Source organism: Epinephelus lanceolatus, chromosome 1, assembly GCF_041903045.1.
Source record: "Epinephelus lanceolatus isolate andai-2023 chromosome 1, ASM4190304v1, whole genome shotgun sequence".
NCBI lineage: Eukaryota > Metazoa > Chordata > Actinopteri > Perciformes > Serranidae > Epinephelus > Epinephelus lanceolatus.
In genome coordinates, this window is record NC_135734.1 from 6599575 (window position 1) to 6622849 (window position 23275).

Here is a 23275-nt window from a genome sequence, read left to right on the forward strand (position 1 = left end):
TTTTTTTTGACCGGCCAATAATACAGGTGGTCCGGCCCATTGGTATATTTTCTTAATTAAAACTGGGCTGGCCCAATCACATTTTAAGCTCCTCCCTCTTTGGGCTTACTGCCCTCTTGAAACTAAAAAATGTGCCAAAATGGATAATACAAAACACAAGGAAGGCTGCTCAGAGTAATTCAGTCTCATCTCTCCCTCTACTCTCGCACTGTGAGCAGGCAGGCAGGCAGGAGAGCGTTTATGTATATAAATATATATATCTATATCTAAATAGATATAATTCAGAATGTAGGAAATTAAGTGCTTGACACTCAAATGTGCATATGATATAATATGTATATATGACTTATTTTTGTGTGATGGATTGCGGTGGGCCGGTCTGGGTCACATTGCCAGGGCCAAATTTTTGTCCCAGTCCACACCTGGATGGAAGAGGCAATAAATCAACTGCTTTATAAGGATGTACAGTACATGGCACAGTTTGTCAGGCAGACAGACAGGCGGGCACATAGACTGACAGTCAGATATACAGACAGACTGACCTCCATACTGATAGAGGCTGTTGGGATGAGGCTGTGTGTAGAAGCAGGAGCAGAGTAGAGACAGCATGGACATCTCCTTGAGCTTGTCTGCATAGGCTGTTAAAGAGAGATAGAAGAACACATGTTAGATTTGAAACCATAAGTCTAAAACACTTTGTCAAACAAAACACAGAGCTTTCACCCTGGAGGCTGCAGTTTATGTCCCGTGTGAAACCAAAACTCAGTCTCGGTTTAACATAATGTTGCATCATTTACATGCAGTCGTTGCGCACTGACATCCCCCACATGACATATTTGTGTTACATTATGTTACTTAACAAACATACTTATTTTAACCCAAAGCATGATCTTTTTTCTATACCTAACCAAGTAGTTTTGTTGCCTAAACCTAACTGTGACCATCTCACAACATGAACCATTGTTAAAATGTGACTAATCTGTGCATATAGATAAACTAAAGGGTGCCCTGTGTGGCACTATTGAACGCCAAAGGTGTGTCGGTATTTGACAACCTGGGAATGAGAGTGGGTTGGCTTCTCCATATCACTGTATGTATCGTCACAACCCAGTATCACTCCTGACTTGTTAAATACTGATGCTTGGTCAGTGGTGCTTGGTGTCAGATACCAACACACACAGAGGCACCCTTGAGCAGGAGAGCAGATCATGGTATGAGGCACACCAGCTGGCGGCATTTTTTGACACTCCGATCAACTGCCGTAGTATTAAGACCGAGAAAGTCCGCAATAGGGTGGGAGGGAGTGGAGGTAGATGGGTGAAACAAACTCCAGAATTTTACCTTGAAGACAGCTGTTTGTGCCCCGTGTGAAACAAAAAGTCAGTGGAGTTATTTCTATAACATAGTGTGCTAGTATGTGTAGCATACTATGCTAGTGACATATGTCATGTGATGTAGCATATGTCAACATATGTATGTAAAATACAGTACATCTGGTGATGTTATCTGAAGTTATTAACAGACATACTTATTTAAGCCAAACCTTGATGTATTTTTTTTTTGTTTTAAATCAAACCATGTACTTTTGCTGCCTAAACCTGAGGAAGTAAATCTAAAAACAAATTATTTTCCTGCCTATGTTCTAGCTTTATTTTGAAAACAAAAAAGACTATGCATTAACCAGCAGGAACTGTACATTTCTTGTGGAAACAGATATTTATTTTGAAAAGACACAATGCATGTAATGAGTGTAAATTGACTTGCTGTGCTTGAAAATCCAAAAGTGATGCTAGAGGGGTATCTAGAGTTTCACAGTTTGACATGTAGGGCCACAGACCAAGAGTCCATATGTTTTACAAACTGGTAGTGAAAATGTGTTGATTATCAAGATCGTGGAACTTCTGAGGTAGTAACTGACACCTCTTTTATCCTTGCAACACCTTCCATTAAAGCAATAATATGCGATGAGTGTCCTAGTACACTGAAATAACAGTGGACAGGGACAAAAGGGACAAATCCATCGTACCTGTTGTTATTCCTTGTTACAACTGAGGATCACTACAGTTCAACGGCAAAGTGTAGAAAATACAAGCACATCTGTTTAATCAGACGCATGTGAGACAGTTGACTGAAAAGCAGAAATGCCTCTTGTATAGGGTTAAAAGCTATGCGCCCCCACGGTAAACCACACACAGGCTGATTAGACTGCAGGTCAGTGTGGGTGTGTTAAGACTGATATGATTTGATTGATATGTTCTTTACTCTCCTGTTAGCTTTGCTGCACCTGCTATGGTGGGACAAAATTAATCTTAATCATTCTTATTACTTCATTAATCTGGTGATTTCACATAGAGTAATTCCCATCATAGCTCAACCACAGAAACTGCATTCGACTCAAAAGTATAGCTTCCATTTAAGGCTTTAAACCAGGGGATACACATTCAAAAGGAAGATCACTGTAATATTTACCACCGTTGTCTGCTAACCACAGTCTCAGATACAAATTGCCCACTGTGTGCACCTCACTCACATCATCAGGCCTACAGAGTCATACATGTGTACTGACAGTGGCTGAGCATATAGACAAACACTTCATGTGTCTTCAAATGAGAAAGCTATACACTATATACTCTGTAGTACGCATATTGTTTGTAAATGTATCTATGTTCTATAGACACACATAATGCACACTGTGGAAACAGATTTTAAAAACCTGCCCTGTGTCCTGTTGGGACTGGGCCACTGAACAGTTTACAAGTTAGAATTCCCTACATGTTCCTCCACAGGGCCATTTTAAGAGCTCTCTCTCATAACATGCTGTCCTCTACCTGAACAAGAAAAGTGCTCTCAGTGCAGGTCTCCGCCAAGGGTGTCTGGGTGCATGTGGGTGGGGAACAGGCAGTGCAGGGCAGGCTGTGTGTCCAGCATGTATGCGGGACAGTGGTGGAAAGAAGGGGAGACAATATGCAAGTTACGTTATCAAGGTGTTACCTCTATATAGACTGTCTACTCTAGACAGTCTAGACAGTCTATATGGGAGACAAACCTCAGATGCAATGTCCAATAAAAACTCTCCCTCCTTTCTTCTTGCCTCCAAAACAAAGAAGATTTGAGTCTCACTCAGCTGTCCCTTCCATCTCCCTTGCAGTCAAGATGGCAGTGAAGAGAAAAAAAAGGGAATTATTCATCTTGTATCATAAACCAGATGCTCTGGTTTGAAATGAGACCAAACTTTTTTATGGATGTCAGTTTTTTTTAACCACAACAAAGGCTCAGATGTGGCCTGCAACAACAATTGCCAGAAATACTTGCGGCCCCCTACACACAGGTTAGGAGGAGTGAGGAGCCAGCAGTCAGTGAAGGCATAAAACCAACACATTCTCATGCCAACCTTGTCATATATCAACATTTGGTCATGGACTCTCCATGTCAAGATATGATGTGCAAGGTACCCTTGGTACCCTGTACCAACATCAGTCTGTTACATGCATTGTCTGTTTTCAAAATACACACCTGTTTTCAAAGGAAATGTATAGTTTACATACAGTCTCCTTCAAAATAAATGCACTGTGTTGGTACAATACTGTGAATTGACATTTTTTTTTACTTCAACAACAAATGTGCATGGTTATGTTTAGCATACAGTCATAAATGTGCACACAAAATATTAGGCTGACACGTCCAGTAGTTTCTGAGATTAGGTGGGACAGACATATACACACACAGTGTAGTGCTGTTAGAGCACACCAGTACATCACTTTGTTTTTCTCCAAGTGAGGAAGTAGAATATTTGCAGTTTGCATAATCTGGTTGAAATTTGTAAACATTTTATATAGCAAGCGCACTAGAGTGGCTAACTTGCCCTGACTGAGTGGTTAACTTCTGCTAAATGAGTGGCTAACTTTTGCTGGTCAAGTAGGTGGCAGCACAAAGGGAAGCCAAACACTGTATATCTGCACACACTGCGATGACACACAGCTGGTTGAGTCTCCCTTTATATTAAGTGTCTTTTGTACCGATTGCCAGTGACGTGGTGGTTCATTTTTAAACTGAGATCTGGTTAAGCTTTAGCCTCTATCTTTATCTTTTTAACCTGTTTTTGCTGATGAGTGAGTTTGACATCATGGATATATCCTTCAAACATATTTTAGACCCCTCGGTCTGCTTCTCTCTGAAATCACTTTTTCATTTTTCCAAAAAAATTGATAATATTTCTTCAGGGAGTGCAGTTAGTTACAGTGTGGGCTCCATGCTCACGACAGCTTGACAGGTTATCACAAAGGGGCAGGGCTTAGCGAAGGGTCAGTTGCTACAACCACTCCCCAGAACATACAATTTCATTCCTGACTAGGGGCATAGCACCAAATTCTGTGCCCTATGCATAAGCAGTAAATGGACCTGCACTTGTATAGTGTCTTCAAACCACTAAAAGTGCATGTCACATTCACACGCACATTCACACACTACTGGCCAAGGCTACCATAAAAGGTGCCACCTGCCACTCAGTTAATACATATCCATACACTGGTGGAATAGCCACTGTCCCAGCCATCACAGTTCATTATTTGCCCAAGGATACTTTGACATGTGGACTGAAGAAGACAGAGATTGAACTGCCAATCCTCCAATTACTGGACGACCCACTCTATCTCCTGAGCCACAGCCAACCCAAGGTAATACTCTCACTATTGATAAGTACATCAAAAACCACTACAAAAAATCTGAACTATTCAGTCCAGTGGAGTTGCCCATCTGGCACATATGCCAAAAAAGTCTCTGGCTTCCTGATTCAATCTTTCTCCAGCAGACCCCACCCACAAGTTCCTGTTCGGCTCATAGACTTAACATTGAGATTACATCACAGATTTCTAAAATATTCCCGCTGCTGGAATAAAGTTTTATAAATATATAACCACAATTGCTCAAACATTTAGAATAAAAAGATTTATAATTGACCTTGTTTGCAGTTGGAGGTGCCCTGTCTACATTTTTACAGACGTCTCTTTTATAATGGTGGCCTGTAGGGAATATGCTTGTGATACCACAAGTGGCCACTGGGAAAAAAATTGCCACAAGGCTGAGCAGCTTTCCTGGGTACCTGGTGTGGAGACAAAGCCCAGTGCCATGCCCCTGCTCCTGACTCCATTAAATCTTAATTTATTTATTAAAATCTTAATTTATTTATTATTATTATTAATATTATTTTAATCTTTAACTCTTTAATTTTTCCTAATCTCCACAGCATGGGCCAGATCCTCAAAAGGATTGCACTGCTTTTGCGACCGCTAAACCTGTGCAAATGAGAGAAAAAAATAGCGTGCAATCCACAAAGCACACGCAAAGGGTGAAATGCATGCAAACACACAAACTGCACTGCCACTCCTAGCTGCCCCTGTCCAATTTGCATGCATGTAAATTAGGGAATATTCATAAATTCTGTGCAAAATTGCCCCCTTCTTATGCAAATAAGCCTCATTGCAAATACCACCTGATCCACAAAGACCAGCGCTAATTGCCACAGGCAGTAAAGCGGTGCTATTTAACGCCAGTGAGACCCGTGTATTAAATCCGCGCAATTTCTCTTTCTCCCTCTCTCACTCTCTCTCTCATGCAAAATGATTGCAAATTTCACTCAGTTGGTGGTAACTGTGGAGCATAGCCTATATAAGGGCTGTCATGCCAGGACTCCGGTAATCATGGCAGCAGTGATTGTAGCCAGGCGAAGGCACCGTAATGGCAGGCGCGCACCAGAAAGGATTTATCGGAGGAGAGTATCACTTTTTGATTTAAGTGACAATGAAATCATTTGCAGATACCGGTTGCCAGGTCGCATGATCCTTGCGCTACTAGATGACATCAAGGATGACATTGAGCCTGCCACCCAGAGATCCCATGCTTTACCTGGCATTGTCAAATTAGTGTCTACTAGTGATGCGCGGATGGGCTCTGACGGCACCCGAATCCGCATCTATCCGTCAATCATCCATCCACCACCCATCCGAGCAAATTAATTTTCTGTAATTACAGACCCGCATCCACCCGCACCCGCATGTTTATATTATCAGGAAAGATTAGATCCTGACCGATCCCGTCAGCTGACTGACATTAAAATAATCAATAAAATGGCGCCGTTACTCCGTGCGTAAAGGCGCACATTGGCACTCTTAATGAGGAGACACTCATTTCTGCTGCTGCAGGGATCACTGTGTTAAATAAACCCTTCCACATGACACATTTAAAGAGTATGCTTGCCCAGCCAATCATACATTATTTATCAGCGGGATATAAGCATGATGATATAGAGGGCCTATTGTATTGCACACGACACAAGTAGGCTCATTTCACATTTTAGAGCATGCAATACATTTTCCCCTCATTAATGTTTGTCAAAGCAATTTGTAAACTTTGTTTTTAAAGGGTGCGATTTAAATAAAAGTTATTATTAGGCTATTATTTTCACCCGCCCATAACCCATCCGCCATTAATCAGATTGTTCATTTTTATCACCCGATCGACCTGGCGGTTATAACTGCCATCCGCGCATCTCTAGTGTCTACACTACAGGTTCTTGCATCTGGCTCTTTCCAGAACCCCATTGCAGGCGTCTCAGGGCTCTCACAGTCATCCATCAGCAGGGCCATGTGCCGCAAATTGCGCTCAGCTGCCAAACTTTGTGGGCGTGTTAGCGCCGGCATATGGTTAGAGCAAATTCTTTTGAGGGTAAGGCGCTAAAACAGGGCAGATTGCGTGAGCTAATTCTGCGCAAATAATGGCGCTATTAGCAGGAGCAATCCATTCTTTGTGGATCTGGCCCCATGTGTGGAGTCCACCCCGGTCTGCCTGGTCGGGGTGGTCTCTGTGGCGGCGCTCCCTGTGGCTGTGGGCTGTAGCGCCTCTCAGTGTGGATAGCTCCCCATAGGTGGTTCTTTCCTCACCTGGTTCCTCAGTGCCCAGCCATGTTATGGACTATATTGACTGTGTGTGTGTGTGTGTGTGTGTGTGTGTTTATATGTGGGGGTGGGAGGGGCGGGTTTTCAATATGTATGTATTATTTTTGTTTGTTCTGTGAAGCACTTTGTGCTGCATTTTTAATGTATGAAAAGTGCTATACAAATAAAGTTTGATTGATTGATTGATTAATTGATTGATTGATCCAAGACCCATCCATGTTTAACAAATGAAATACAATGATTAATGACTGTTTAGTTAATGATTATATGTTAACTCTCTTTAACATACATATATTGTGAGTAAATATTTTCCACAGTTTGCTCTGTTCAAAGTGTAAAGTTAGACTGGTATTCATACATCTGACATCATCTCACATGACTTAAGGTATAAGAATAGTCAGCAGTGTAACCATCGAATTGATGTCTGAGCTTCTATTGCGTGACTGAAGCTTCAGCACACTACAGTGCATTTCAGGAAAACTTGTTATTTTTAGGAAGATTCTGAATTATTAACATGTACTTTCTGGCTCCACAACCTCCTGGGATAATAACTGTGGTACCTTGCTGCTGTCTGTGCATGTGTGTTTGTGCCTTCTGAGTTTCCCTTTCATGATGCTGAACTTTTTTAAAGCACCAGGATTTAATATGGGGTCACGAGGAGAGAATAAAAGCTGTAGAAAATTATTCAAACTTCATTCTGCTCTTAAAAGGACAAATGAATTACTAGTCCTGCACAAATTCAGCTGCTGTTTACATCTGTTCATAGCTCATTTTATGCAGACTGTTCTCATGCACTATTTGTACACTTTCCTATGAATAGTAGCTAATGCACCAAAATGCCTACATTCATTAATAAATTCATTAATTTTTTTTCCTTAACTACTTATCCTGTTTGGGGTCGCGGGGGGGCTGGAGCCTATCCCAGCTGACACTGGGTGAGAGGTGAGGTACACCCTGGAGAGGTCACCAGAATATTACAGGGATGAGACATAGAGACAGACAACCATTCACACTCACATGCACACCTAATGTCACCATTGAACCTAACCTGCATGTCACGGACTGTGGGAGGAAGCCAGTGAAAACCCATGCTGACATGGGGAGAACATGCAAGCTCCGCACAGAAGGGCTCCCCCACCACAGGGATCAAACCCCCCACACCAGTTTTGAATCAGGAACCCTCTTGCTGTGAGGCGACAGTGCTAACTACCGCACCACCATGCCGCCAAAATTTGTACATATTCCATGTAATAATGAGCCAGTAATCTGTACCGGCAGGCTGCAATCATGTGAACAATGTGGTCAGAAGGAAGCAGCCCCAAGTGACACAAAACACAGGGTTTTCCTCCAGGTGAAGGATGTTCTGTTCACCTTCATGGTTCTGTCTTGTGCAAAGACCCTCTGTCAAAATATTGTTTAAAGACGAAGATATACTTTATTAATCCCTGAAGGGAAATTCCATTCTTTTCACTCTGTTGTCATGTACACGTCAGCCTGAAATACACACACATGCACAAATAGGACCTATACATGCATTAAACGGAGAGATGTCAGAGCGAGCAGGATGCACAACTCTCAGCAGTTGGGGGCTCAGTGCAAGTGATTGTGAATCAATTTCACCTGCTTTAGTGCAAATCAAAGTGCCAACAGGTGCAATGGAGAGGCAAAAGCAAGACAACCCCCAAAAAGGGAATGGTTTTGCATGTGGTGGCCAGACAGTTGCTCTCTCCATATCCTTCCTGACTGATTCTTCTCTAGTTTGTGTTCTGCTAGTGTCCTTTTCACTACTGGTAGCACCAGGCGGTACCTGCAGCCTAATCAGGTTGCACAGGTAGTCCAGTTCCTCCAGGATTGCACATCTATACATGCGGTCGCAAGAGGGTTTGCTGTGTCTCCCAGCACAGTCTCAAGAGCATGGAGGAGAAACCAGGAGACCGACCATTACAGGAGGAGAGCTGGACAGGGCCGTAGAAGGGCATCAACCCAGCAGCAGGACCGGTATCTGCTCCTTTGTGTGAGGAGGAACAGGAGGAGCACTGCCAGAACCCTACAAAATGACCTCCAGCAGGCTCCTGGTGCATGTCTCTGACCAAACTGTCAGAAACAGACTCCATAAGGGTGGCATGAGGGCCCGACGTCCTCTAGGGGGACCTGTGCTCACAGCCCGGCACCAAGCAGCTTGATTGGCATTCACCAGAGAACACCAGAATTGGTAGGTCTGCCACTAGCAGCCCGTTCTCTCCACAGATGAGAGCAGGTTCACACTGAGCACATGTGACAGGTGTGAAAGAGTCTGGAGATGCTGTGGTGAACATTATGCTGCCTGTAACATCATCCAGCATGATCGGTTTGGCGGTGGGTCAGTGATGTTCTGGGGATGCATATCCTTGGAGGGTTGCACAGACCTCCATGTCATAGCCAGCGGTACCCTGACTGCTGTTAGGTACAAGGATGAAATCCTCAGAGCAATTGTCAGACCTAACGCTGGTGCAGTGGGCCCTGGGTTCCTCCTGGTGCAGGACAATGCCTGGCCTCATGTGGCCAGAGTGTGTAGGCAGTTCCTGGATGACGAAGGCATTGATGCCATTGGCTGGCCCTCTCGTTACCCTGACCTAAATCCAATTGAGCACCTATGGGACGTTATGTGTCAACGCATCCGCCGCCGCCAAGTACCACTGCAGACTGTCCAGGAGCTGACTGATGCCCTGATCCAGGTCTGGGAAGAGATCCCCCATGACACCATCCACTGACTCATCAGGAGCATGCCAAGACATTGTCGGGAGTGCATACAGGCACACAGGGGCCATACACACTACTGAGTCACATTATGAGTTGCTGTGATAAAATTCATGCAAGTTGGATCAGCCTGTGATTTCAATTTTTTACTTTGATTTTCGGTGTAGTAATCTTATAATAAGAAATTAATCATTAGAAGTTGTTTTAAATTACCACAAACAAACAGACACATAGCAAACCTTGGGGCAGTTTGTGTTTTTTGTTAATCTTCACCATCAACTATCCCAAGAAGTCAAACATGTCACAAAGATAAAGGCAAAACTGATGGCTAAACCTGTTCCCTAGCTGCATTTCAGTGTACAGTCAAGTGAAGAGGAATATGGGTGTAGAAACATGGGGAAAAGTTTTCAGCCCCAGACCTTTTGAGCTGCATTCATTTCACATGCGTCACAGCAACACTGAGGTTTAAAAAAACACTTAATGAAATGCTGCACTGTTGCACCTACTTGTAGTATGGCATTTAACACATTCAGAAAAAACAAGGTTGATAAAGGTCCTCAGGTGTAGACTGTACAACCAGATGACATAACAATTATAATGTAATTATCGTGCTCTAAGGAATTCAGTGCATTGATTGTTTAAAAGCACAACAGGTTCACGTGAGTCCAGGGCTGTGGCACATGTCATAAATGTCAATGTCATTTGACAGGATAAATAGAGGCAACGTATCCACAATTATGAGATGAGGTCCAACCTGTTTATTCTTAGTTCCCAAGAAGGAACCCTTCAAACACACAATCCTTCAAACACACAGCACCAACCATCAGCTGTGGGATCACACTCATATCCACAGAGACTGTTCACAGGGGTATTATCCTGTTTGGTATCCAAGCATAGGACTGACAAAACAGTTGATCCACAGACAGTTCACTTAGCAGGCATTTCACTTAATTTCTGGAAAGCTCAGTAACAGCAATGTAACGTAGAGTCACTATTAAATGTTTTTGAACCTGTTAACACTTTCAAATGAACAAATGTCACCTCCTAAGAAACAAGTAGAAGAGTATACAGCAGTGATACTCAATTGATGGCCTGAGTTGCCTGCTGACTATTATCTAAATCACAATGGAAATGATAAATTCACAATGGGAATTTTTTATTGTACTGTGAATGTAAATAAGGTGCCAGAGTGCATAGAAAAGGCATCAAATTAGAGTTTACCCTGTGAAAGCAGGGTACGCCTGGATGGGAGAAGAGAGCACTTTAGGTCCCTGATACACCAAGCTTATGGTTGACCTTTGGTCAGCGACCAGTTGTTGGTGAGCGTCTGTTGTAATAGTTTTTGCATTGTGTCCAGAAGCATTAACCAGTCGGCCATTGTCAGCTGTTTTTCACCAGAATCAGCGTGTTGAATCCAAAAATAATGGACGTAGCCCCCATGACATCACCTATTGGTTTATGGACTCCCATTTTGAAGCCTCAGCTCTGGCATTTCGACCATCGCCATCTTGGTTTTTTTGAGCCAGAGATGACCATATTTGGGTGAGAGGCTGGAACTGTGGAAGAGCAAGGGGTGGATCTGACTGAGAAGCCCTTAGTTATGCATAACTTAAAACCTTGATAAAATGTAAACAGGTGAGTTATATAAATATTCACCCCCTGTATAGTTGTCATGGATGGGAAAATTGGCTTTAGAGACCAAAACTGTTTTTTGTACCGGGCTGTAAACATGTTTATTTCTGCTGTAAAGTTTAACACAGGGGTCTGTGGGGATTTACTCACTCTTGGGGCCAGCCTCAAGTGGTCATTAGAGGAACTGCAGTTTTTGGCACTTGGGCATTGGCTTCTTTTTTCAGCCCCACAGGTTGCAGCTTGGACGAATTGTTGGCAAAGCATTATGATTCTTAAGTAAAACAAGTGTTTTTCTTCTGATGGTGACAGGCAGACTATCTGTTCATGATTAGTACACAACCCAATCAACAGAAAAAAATATTGGCATTGTACTTCTGCAAATCAAGAATTTATTACATTTGAACATTATTTTATAGTGGATACGTTGAAACTTTACATTTCAACAGAGTTGTGGTTTACATGTGGTTACGTTAAAGCACAAAAAACACGTGGTTATGGATAGGAAAAGATCATGTTTGGGTTTAAAATACCATCTTTTGAGTTCACAATCCTTGCTGGAAATGTAGCAATGTCTCCGTAAGAAAAACAAACAAAAAAACACCTTTTTGCGTCACATTCCCAGCTGGAACGTAGCATGTCCCAGTTTTTGAGGGCACCATCACAGCAGGAAATGCAGTGGTGTCTCGGTAGGTAACAACCACTTTTTGTGGCACTGTCATGGAAAAATAGGTCGCTAAAAAACACCCATGTTTGGTGCCTAAAATACCACTTGTAAAACAGTCACTAAAAGACAGTCTGTTTTGTTGGTTTTGGACAGTGGTTTGCAGCTTTGCAAGGTTCTTGCCTTGGTGACATGCTATTCACCATACCCTCCACCTCCTGATGACAAAATCAGCTCATAATTTACTTCACTTTAGAAATGTTAATATGTTATATGAAATGTACAAATGTAACATATCCGTGGTTTGCAGAGACATTCAGTGCCAACATTTGGTGATGGGGCTGTTCTTACAACAGGCTGCTTGCTTTTTGCTTTTTGTAAGTTTTTATGTGTAACGCTCATTTTATTTTTATTTATTTACAAAAAACCCTCTAAAGAGTAATGTAAGATAATGTATGATCCTTAAACCCCTAAAAAACATACTTCTCTGGAACAGTAAATATTTATTACTAAGAAAGCAACAATTAAAGGTCTAGTGTGTAGGACTTGGAGGCATCTGGCAGTGACTATAGCAACCAACTAAAACTTGTCATGTGTATACCAAGTGTGTATGAGAAGTACTGTGGCATACAAGAAAACATGATTGGCCCTGTCTAGAGCCAGTGTTTGGTTTGTCTATTCTAGGCTACCCAAGAAATAACATGGCGGGCACTGTGGAAGAGGACCCACTCTAAATGTGGATATAAACAGCTTATTATGAGGTAACAAAAACACAACTATTTTTGGTTTCAGGTGATTATACACTTCTGAAAACATAGTTATGAAAACATTTATTTACAATCTATTGGTAAATAGATGCCCCTTAATCCTAGACAGGACCTTTACAGGAAATGTTGTGCAATAGAGGCCTCAAATAATGAGCAAACAATTGTAATTTAAACTAATCGTTACAGAAAAGAAAGTTGAAAAAATGAAAAATAAAATAGAATAATTGTATGCCTCTGCACACCAGTCATGTTTCTCTCACAGCTTACATCCATGTCTGTGAAAACATGGATGCTTCACACCCATTGTCCCCTCGAGAGCAGAGAAGATCTATACGATCATCACAGTTTCAAGATTAGTATCACCAACTAAGTATCTGACCAAATGTCTCCCCTTCTGTCCCTGAGACATGAGTAATTGCCAGAATAGTGTTTTATGCAGAACATTATATCATAATGAAGTTGACCTTTGACCTTATGGGTATAAAATGTCATCACTTTATAATTTTATCCTATTTGACATTTGTGTGACATTGTGTTTCTCATAATTAGTGTAGTTCTTTAATGTTTGTGTAAAATTTAAACATATTCCCTGAAGGTGTTCTTGAGATATCGCATTCACAAGAATGAGACATACATAAGGTCACATTGACCTTGAACTTTGATCTTTTTGAGGAAATTCCCTCATGGTTCAAAAGAAAGCCTAGTGGCTAGTGTAGATTTCCTATACTCATATGAAGCCAAGATAAATCACACACAAGACTTAAAATGCTATTTTGTGGAGACTTTATTGTCTTCATAATTTATTGTTTATTATCGATGAAGTAAAAGGAAATAAAAGCTTTGTTTTTGATGAGAGAAAAGGTTTTTATCTTACAAAAATAGATAATTGCCGTGACGGATAGTTACATTCACATGGAGGTGCATGTCAGGCTATGCAGTAGGTTACACACTGGGTACGGCGTTGATTCAACACAGGGGTATAAATCCCGCTTAACAAACACACCCATGCTAATGTTAACTGCTAATGCTACTAAACTTTATGAATCTTCTTCTTCGTCTTCTTTTACGGCAGTTGGTTGGTTGATTTGCGGTCCAGCATGAAACACAAACAAGAGGACGAAGAAGAAAAAAAAGTCATTCAGATTGGTTAAGAAGATGCAGTGAGGACACACTACACTACTTAGAGTGCCCCGTGATTGAGTCGACTTTTTCATGGAACCATTCAATCGTTTGTTAAATTTTTCTCCAACACCATGGCGGGTAGGTTAATAAAATCCACCTGCCACTGGCCAAATTCACCTGCATATGGCAGGTGGTGGGTGCTAGTTTCCAACCCTAATGACATCATGAGTATTGGTATATGATTCTTTTTATATATACATACATATGTATATATATATATATATGTATATACTTTATTGATCCCCCTGAGGGGAAATTCAATTTTATATGTTTATTGCTACATTCAAGTGATTAAAAAAGGCGTAAATATTTCCTACAGATGCTTGTCCTCAAGTGACCCAGCAAGTGATTTGTCCTTGTTCCTCTCTGCACCATGGCTGCAAAACAAACCAGTCCGGCATGACGGCTTCATCCTGTGTGTGTGTGTGTGTGTGTGTGTGTTGACATGGCACCAATGGGTGTTGCCAGGGTGTCATCATGGAAATGTGTGTGAATAGGCTGCCTCCCAAAAACAAGCAAAACTTGTGCAGTAAAATATTGAGTCATTGTTTTTCAAAATATGGTACGGGTCCAACCCTTCAGGCCACAAGGAGGATTCCAGTCCAGTCCTCAATAAATGAGTTTAATTTAATTTAAATTTAATTAAATGGAAATGAGCTCCATAATAAAGTAAAAAATCAATTATTTTCTTCATCACACACACTATCACAGTTATGACAGTGTGACAGTTCTGCACTGCAGATAACAGAAACACCTCTCCATTTAATGCAAACCTAAGTCTCCTAAATGATTATACAGTTGAATCAGCACATCTAAGGGAGGATTTATTGCATCACTATTACATTAGATTACATTAGTATTACCTAGGAGTACCTAATAACCCGGCAGAGTATATAGATAGAAACACTGATCAAGGTTGTAAGTTTATTTGCTCCACATTTGACGTTAAAACACGCCCCCTGCTGTTCAGAAAGGCAGATGCCATTCAGTTGAAACTCAGTTTATTTACTGTATATTGTACAACACACTGTGCCATAGAAGTCTCAACAGTGTCGATGGTGTGATTCAAAGTGCTGAGTATTCCTCCGTTACTAGTCCTGAGGGCTGAATAAGAGATGAAGTGAGCTGCTAAGATGGATGTTTCCCTGCTGAGAGATGTTTTAGTTTAGAGAACTTTGGGGTTTTCCAGCTGCAGGCCAAATACAGAAAACCTTTTCTAAAGAGGTAAGAGGTATTAAAGTTACTTTAATGTACCAGATGTTACTGTCATAGCAGGAAGAGGAAGAGTAGGATTTGTGCATTCACCACGAGATCATGTATTATTGAGATGCTCATAGGGATGAATGCATTAGGCCCACTCAGCATCCCAACCACGAGGTTCCTTATGCATCCCTCTGTCCCAGCCACACAGAGGACGACTTTCTTCTTCATAGAAAACTAATTTCTCTAAATCTGGTGCAGTCAGCAGCCTAGAGTTATTGCACTGAGCATGGGTGAAACAGCCACAGCACACCACTAAAATCATTGTTATATTATTATGTTACACAGGCCATATACAGTAATTGCTCATCTGTTCCATTAAAACCCAGCTAAAGTCAAAGACACAGGCACTTAGTGGCTTCTCAGTTTTTATGGCCAATTAAAAGAAGATGGGCAAACAGAGGAGGTACGAGTGAGAGGATCTGTATGACCCAAGTTGAGAGAGGAAAGGAGTCCATATCACAGAGCAACATATTGTACTCTATGACTGTACTTTATTATATACACAGGGCTCTATGAGCTTGGGGTAAACTTCAGATAGTACCCTTAAATGTTGTCACTCACTGCTCCATCCAGCACGTCCGTCCAAAATAAGGGTTTGTGCATTTAGTCCCTCTTGGGCAAGCTCGGGGGTATAGTGTTACCGTAGCCTGCAGGAATGACGCTCCGCAATGCTTTTTTTTTTCCAAGTGAGGTTTAGAATATATTCTGTCACATAACCCAGCCAAAATTGATATATAAACACTCGAAGATTCACTCATTACTAAAAGTGTATGTCATATAAAAACTAAAGTAATGGTCAAAGTTGTCATACAGTATATCTAAGGTGTGTCAACTGATTCACGTCTTCACCTCATGCTTTGAGTAACGTTATAATTTAAAGGGAAATTTGGGTTTATTTCAACCTGTCTGCTATTGTCCTAAATTTGTTTCAAGTGACTAGTGACATAAAAATAATAGTTAGCATGTTAGCCGTTAGCCTAGATACAGCTGGGGCGCATAGTAGCGTCAGACCTGTTAAAACGTAAGTGAAAGGGCATACTTCAAGTGCAAAGTTAGTCCACTAAACAAGCTTTTTTTCCACAAAGACCGCCTCATATCGTTAGGATAAATGTCAGAGAACATATAGAAAACAACATGTAAACGTGTTGTCTTACCTTACCAGTGTGCTGCCATGTTTGTTTACCATTTAGCTCCACTTTCCAAAGCCTGGCCGAAATATCGCGAGAACAAACAGTGATCTCATACAGTGCCTAAATTCTACTTAAGTACAAGTAAAGCTACCCATCTAAAAATCTACTGACGTAAAAGTAAAAAGTAGTACTTAGTTACTTCCAACAACTTGATGGGGATCACTCCTATGCAGTGCAAAAATGGTCCAGGGATCATAAATCCTGTTTTTTTGTCTATGATGACTCAGAGACTCGCAGTATAAGTTCATCATATCAATATAATATTAGTCAAAGGCAATATGCCACTTATTTTGCTGGTTAATACTTTAGTTTGTGAAGTTCTCAATTTCCTTGACAGTTTGATTGTAAAATGTACATTTCATGCAAATACAGCCTTTCCAAATCCCAAATGATGACTTATTTCCAAATAGAGCTATTCAAGTTATTGCAATACACTGTATATTGCAATACATATCACAGTATACAAAATTGTGGCATTGTCAGTTTTGTCTAAAGGCCCTGACACACCAAGCCGACGGGTGGGGCGTGGACCAAAGTCGGGCCCTCGGTGAGCGTCTGTTGCCCTAGTTTTTGCGGTGTGTCCCGCACTGTCGGCACTTTGGCGTCGGCGGCTTTTCGGCCGATTGAGCATGTTGAATCGGCGGCAGAGCTTGTCGGTGAGAGAGATCACTCTGATTGGCTGTTCAGGTTTTATTTCTTCGCCCCTGTAGCGAGTGAATCTGCCTGTAGTGAAACCGGGGCTAACCTCCTCAGGCTTCACTTCACTCAGCTGCCCGACAGATCCGCTGCTTCTTCCCACTTTAACCTGAATAACAAACTGGAGCTAGCTGGGAGCGGCTAGCGGAGCGTTAGCCACACCATGACTAGAGGGAAGCACAGACAGTTAGCCTCCGCTAGTCTCTGAGCTAGCCCCGGCTCTCCGTTTGGATCCAACCATAGCACCGAGCCCTGGTTTGTTATTCAGGTTAAAGTGGGAAGAAGCAGCGGGTTTATCGGGCAGCTGAGTGAAGCTGAGTGAAGTGGAGCCTGCGGAGGAAACACCGGGACCGTCTGGATGTAATAGTCCGTGGAGGTGCTGCAGTGCACAGCTGCACAAACCCCTCGGCTGACAGGATGTCCCACTGTCTCACTCCGCTCTCTCTCACGCAGGCGCAGAACGTACGTGCTGCTTGGCCGTCGGATGTAGTCTTTGTAGTGTGTTCATATGCAACTGACACAGGGCGACGTGACGCGACGTAGACGACGCAACAGTTGGCTTTCGTTGCCACTAGTTCTTTGATGTCGGTTTGGTGTGTCCGCACCTTAATATTGCACAGCCCTCATTCATTTTGACTCACCAACACAACTGTTAGACTGATGATACACAGAGCAACTTTTTGAGCAATGTCGTTGGGCATTATTCTCAGGGATGCAAACAGGTGTATGGTCAAAAAAGAGAGAGCTTGTCGAAGCGAAATTATGAATATTAAAATAGGCTACACTAACACTAATTTGGAAGAATACTGTGTATTCCAAAACAGAACAAATCCACTGAGCAACAGTGTTTCCCCTATATGCAACTAGCAGCGGTGGTGCTCCGCTGCTGAAATATGACCGCTGCTGCTGATTTATTTTTAGTTTTTTTGTCTTAGCTCTTTAGAAATTACTATTATATTATTTGGTGCTATGGACACCTCATATCCAGGTCAATTCACACACTTGTGAGTAAAGCATATAAGAGGAGAGGAGAGGGCTCCGTCTTATCTCTTCATAAACTAAAGTTATATTATTTTGTGCGACGGAAGCTTCATATAATAACATAACCATATACTATTTATGTGTTATATGGTGAAACATTTCACGTTATAATGTGATGATTTATATTGTTTACACAACGGCATGTCATTTCTGTCTCTACATGGTTTACCTTTACAATCCTCCTCTGCTCTCTCTATCGCGCACATCGGAGTTCGGTCCCGATGCGCGCGCACACACACACACACACACACACACACACACACAAACACGCGCGCGCGCGCGCACACACACACACACACACAAACACGCGCGCGCGCACACACACACACACACAGGTGAGCACACAAGAGCGCGGGCCGCATTTTTCTGACTGACAATTATAAACGGCACTGTGCACACGGGGTTTTCTTTGGTTTCGTTCGTTTCTTCGTTCATTTCAGCTGCTGCGTCTGCTTGTGCTTCTGCTGAAGCACTCCCACCCTCCTCCATCTCTCTCTTCAGTAACTCTCCGACACTGGCCGCTTGCTCTGGGTCAATTCCACGCGAGATTTCCGAGATTCACCCTTTTGGTTTTCATTTAGCCGAAATTTTTTATTTTTTTTTTTTTACTCAGTAACGGATGTGATTTCAAATGTAGCAAAGTACAATACTTAAGTCAAAATTTACTTAAGTAAAAGTAAAATTACAGATTTCAAAAACTACTGAAAAAATTACAAATTACACAAAAAAAATACTCAATTACAGTAACGTGAGTAAATGTAATTAGTTACTTTCCACCTCTGCTCCACAGTATGGAGTGGTTACATAAGCCTCAAAACCAGCCGCAACTCAGCCCTGAGCAGAGCAACCGTCAAATACGGACCAATCAATGGACTGCAGTGTTCACAGCTCCACCTTCTAGTACCAGATTTGTGTGCTACGTACCAAAAATGGGAACGGAAGGGAACAGTTCCATTGGTACCATCCACAATCTTTTGCAGTGGAAATGGGGGGAAAAAAAAGCATACCGAACCCTGTTCTGTAGATGATAATTGATTGATTGATTGATTGATTGATTGACTGATTGATTGATACTTTATTGTCAGAACAGGTCTGAAATTTGTCTTGCATCTCAGTAGCTCAATTTGCAACATCATAAAAACAAACACACATCAGGACAAAAGATAAAAAACAAAAACAAAGAAAAAAACAAACAAACATACATCCCACATGACATAACAACCAATTACATTTAACAATATAAACACAGAAGATGACATTCAAAGCTGTTTAACATACACTTGATCTGGGGTTGAGCTCTGTATTTAATTTCAAGATTAACTGATGCACAAAAGAGTTTTTCAGTCTGAACTTATTGAATCGTGGGACCTTGTATCTCCGGTTCGATGGTAACAATCTGTATTCACTGTTTAAGACATGGCTGAGATTAGAAACAAAGTTTTGAGCCAGTCTCAATACGTTATTATGGTAGGCTGATTCATATAATTTTTCCAAAGGCTGACCTACAATCTTAGAGCAGATTTTCATTTGGTGGAGCAGTTTTGACTTCAGAGTGGTGGACAAACCCTTGTACCATGTGGTATTACAGTATTGGAGAACACTCATAATCACAGAGGTGAAAAACAGAAGAAGAATTTGTTTACTCGCCCCAAAAGACCAGAGGCGGTGGAGAAAATAAATCCTTTGTTTTGTCTTTTTACAGACAAGCTCAATGTGATCTTTCCAGGATAACTCATGGTCAATCATGACACCCAAGTATTTATATGAAAATGCCTGCGTGATTTTTTCGTTATGGATAACAATTGGAACTTTGAGAGTCAGATGGTAAACCAAATATAATCTCTTCTGTTTTCTTTGTGTTTATCACAAGAGCATTATTGTCACTATACACTCAACCATTTTGTCCACCCCTGTCTGGTGCAGACTTCCATCTGTGTCACTGTTGATGAGGAAATACAGGATGGAGCACATTTAAGAATACTGTTTACAGTGGAAACGCTTATCGGACCTAAGGTCTAGGTGCCATGTCTGAAGGGTTACTTTTGGTTCCAAAGATACATAACTGTGTTTGGTAGGCTTAATACTCTTTCCTAGAGCAATTGGTAAATAAAAAGTGGCACACATCACCTGTCAACACCACAGACGGGATAAAGTGATCATACCTCTATCATCTCTGACAGCAGGCTGTTCTCACAAAAAGTAATGCACCGTAATTTGTACATATTCTATATCCCATATTTTGAAAGACTGCTATCACATGACCACTGTGCTAATGGCAGTAAACAAGGAAACTGTCCCAAGCGCTTGAAAGGAGGCAGATTGAAGTGGTGGATGGGTCACAAAAAACAGACTTTTCCCAGGACTTTTCCCTGGAGTCGTATGTTCGGATCCATGTGAAATTTGAGTGAACTTTGAGTCATTTTAAGGTACATCCTCACCACGTTTCTTTTCCTAAACCTAACCTCAGTTACTTTTCTTGCCTAAAACTAACCTCCTTAACTGTACATCAATTAGGTGACTGTATGTTAAGGATGTAACATCATTCGTGGGGGCGCTAATTTGTAGGAAATCATATGAACCATTGTGCAAGCGTTTTTCGTAGCATATCATACAAACCCATAATTGATGGATAGTCGAGTCACCTGACTCTTTGTGACGGCTGGCTTTGCACCTGCCTTCAAGTGGCTGTTCAGAACACCTATAAACGCCTTTGTCAACATCATTGAGTTCTCTGGTAGCCTATAGCCCGGCCTTTACTATAATGGCAACAGAGATCAACCAAAAGTGATGTTGTAATAATAATGGTGGCATGGTCAAATCATGCTCAGCCCTGAGAGCACCAGAGAAACTAACATGATGGCTCCATTTATTCACATTGTTCTTCTTGATGGAGTATAGTAAAGACAGCTATGGAGTATATGGCTAATGGTGTGTGTTCACACTCCCCCAGTGTTTTGTGAACAGTGAGTCACGCTGTGAGAAGACAGCTCAGAGGATCTATAAAGCACTACACATCATTTCATCAGTCTAAAGTAGGGCAAGGTAAGTGTTAGCTAAGCTCTACTGGATATGTACCACCACACTCAGCTCTGTTACTCCACTAAATCCTCAAAATGGCTGACTTGTGCACCACAAGGTAGCATTAAGGATGTAATCAAATCTCACATCAAAGGAGGAAATGTGTTCATTATTATTCATATTCAGACTCCTCGCTGTGTGCTGCCAGCATAACATGACATCAGCTGTGAATTCCTGTCTCTTGCTTTTTTGTGCTTCCAAGCAGTGAGCTTCCTGTTGTGCTTTTCTGTGGAGGCTAAAAAGCAGCAGGTGACGAGGTGTATGTGTGCATCACATCACATCTCATGAGGTGTGTACACAAAGGGAGACACTGGTAAGACAAGGAACAGGGAGAAGACTCGCTCACAGAGCCAGACAGCATGCAGTGTTTGATACATTATTCACCAGTCTGGTACAAAAGAAAAGACTCAGAATTCAAAGGAAACAGTGCTGTGCCTGGTGCAAGGACATTTTTGAAACAACTTGAATATAGCAGGCAACATGGTAATTATAAGGAATTAAAAGGAATTTAGAAATGCTTTAGGCTGGACAAAGATTGTATCCTTATTTTATGTGTTTAATGCATTATTTGGAGCTCTCTGACTTTCCTTTGTGTATGAAATGTGCTATATATAATGCACCATGCTTTATTATTGTATCTTAGGTTTATGTTCAGTTTCAGAGAAAGAATACTTTCACCAACAAAATGACCCACATTTAAGAATAAGAATAAGAATAACTTTATTCATCCCCAAGGGGAAATTCAGTTATCTGTCAGCTCATCTATTATATGTCAAAGAATTATAAAGCCTGATGGCTGTTGGTATATAGAATCTTCTGTATCTCTCTGTCCTGCATCGAAGAGAGAGAAGCCGTCCACCACAGTTTTTTTGGTCCATCAAGGTGTTGTGGAGTGGATGATCTGGGTTGTTCATGATGGCCTCGAACATCTTCAGTGTGCATCTCTCCACCACCTCCTCCAGTGTGTCCAACCTGACGCCAATCACAGAGCCAGCTCTTTTGACTAGTTTGTCCAGCCGCCTTGCATCTTTGTGTCTGATGCTTCCTCCCCAGCCGACTGCAGCATAAAACAACACACTTGCCACCACAGACTGATAAAACATCTGCAGCATCTTACTACAGATGTCGAGAGATCTGAGCTTCCTCAAGAAAAAGAGGCAGCTCTGCCCCTTTTTGTTGAGAGCGTCTGTGTTTAGGGACCAGTCCAACTTATTATCCAGGTGTACACCTAGATACTTATAGCTTGGCACCACCTCGATGTCCACCCCACAGGTATTCACTGGCTGAAGAGGGGGCTTGGACCTGCGGAAATCTATGATCATTTCCTTGGTCTTTGAGGTGTTCAGGAGGAGACAGTTCTTGTGACTCCAGTCACTGAAGGCTTTTATCAGGTCCCTATATTCAGATTCCTGCCCATTCCTGATACACGCCACAATAGCAGTGTCGTCCGATGGATGTGGCAGGACTCAGAGTTGTATTTGAAGTCCACCGTATACAGTATGAACAGGAATGGAGCCAGGACAGTCCCTTGTGGAGCCCCCATGCTGCTCATTAATGTCCCAGAAACACAGTTCCCCAACCTGACATACTGTGGCCTTCCTGTCAGGTAATCTGTGATCCAGGAGATAAAGGAAGGATCCACTGCCATCTCTGTGAGCTTGTCTTTGAGTATGTTGGGTTGGATGGTGTTGAATGCATTTGAAAAATCCAAGAACATGATTCTCACATAAGTGCCAGGTTCCTCCAGATGAGCTAGGGCACGATGAAGCATGTAGAGGACAGCATCGTTCACTCCAATGTGTTGTTTGTATGCAAACTGCAGGGGTCGAGTTTGTCTTTGACCTCAAGTCTCATTCGGCGTAGAATCAGAGACATTTGTGTATTAGTTACTTAAAGGAGACCTATTATACTATTTTCATGGTCATATTGATATAAATATTTTATATCTTGGTCTAGTGAAATAGATTTATGTGCTCTAATGTTCAAAACACACATTATTTGTCTTGTACTGCTCGTTGCTGCAGCACCTCTGTCTGAGGTGTCTGTTTGGGCTTATGTCCCGCCTCCCCAGCAGTCTGC

The 23275-nt window shown here is 41.8% G+C and overlaps 1 protein-coding gene across 2 annotated transcripts in view; it reads right to left on the bottom strand.

Moving 5' to 3' along the window:
• stmn3 (stathmin-like 3) overlaps positions 1–23275 on the bottom strand; it is a 45632-nt gene that overhangs the window by 15587 nt on the left and 6770 nt on the right. For both annotated transcript variants that reach the window (XM_033625466.2, XM_078170627.1), the window contains exon 2: positions 543–638. In XM_033625466.2, coding sequence (XP_033481357.1) covers positions 543–638 — 96 coding nt within the window. The remainder of the gene's footprint in view (positions 1–542; positions 639–23275) is intronic.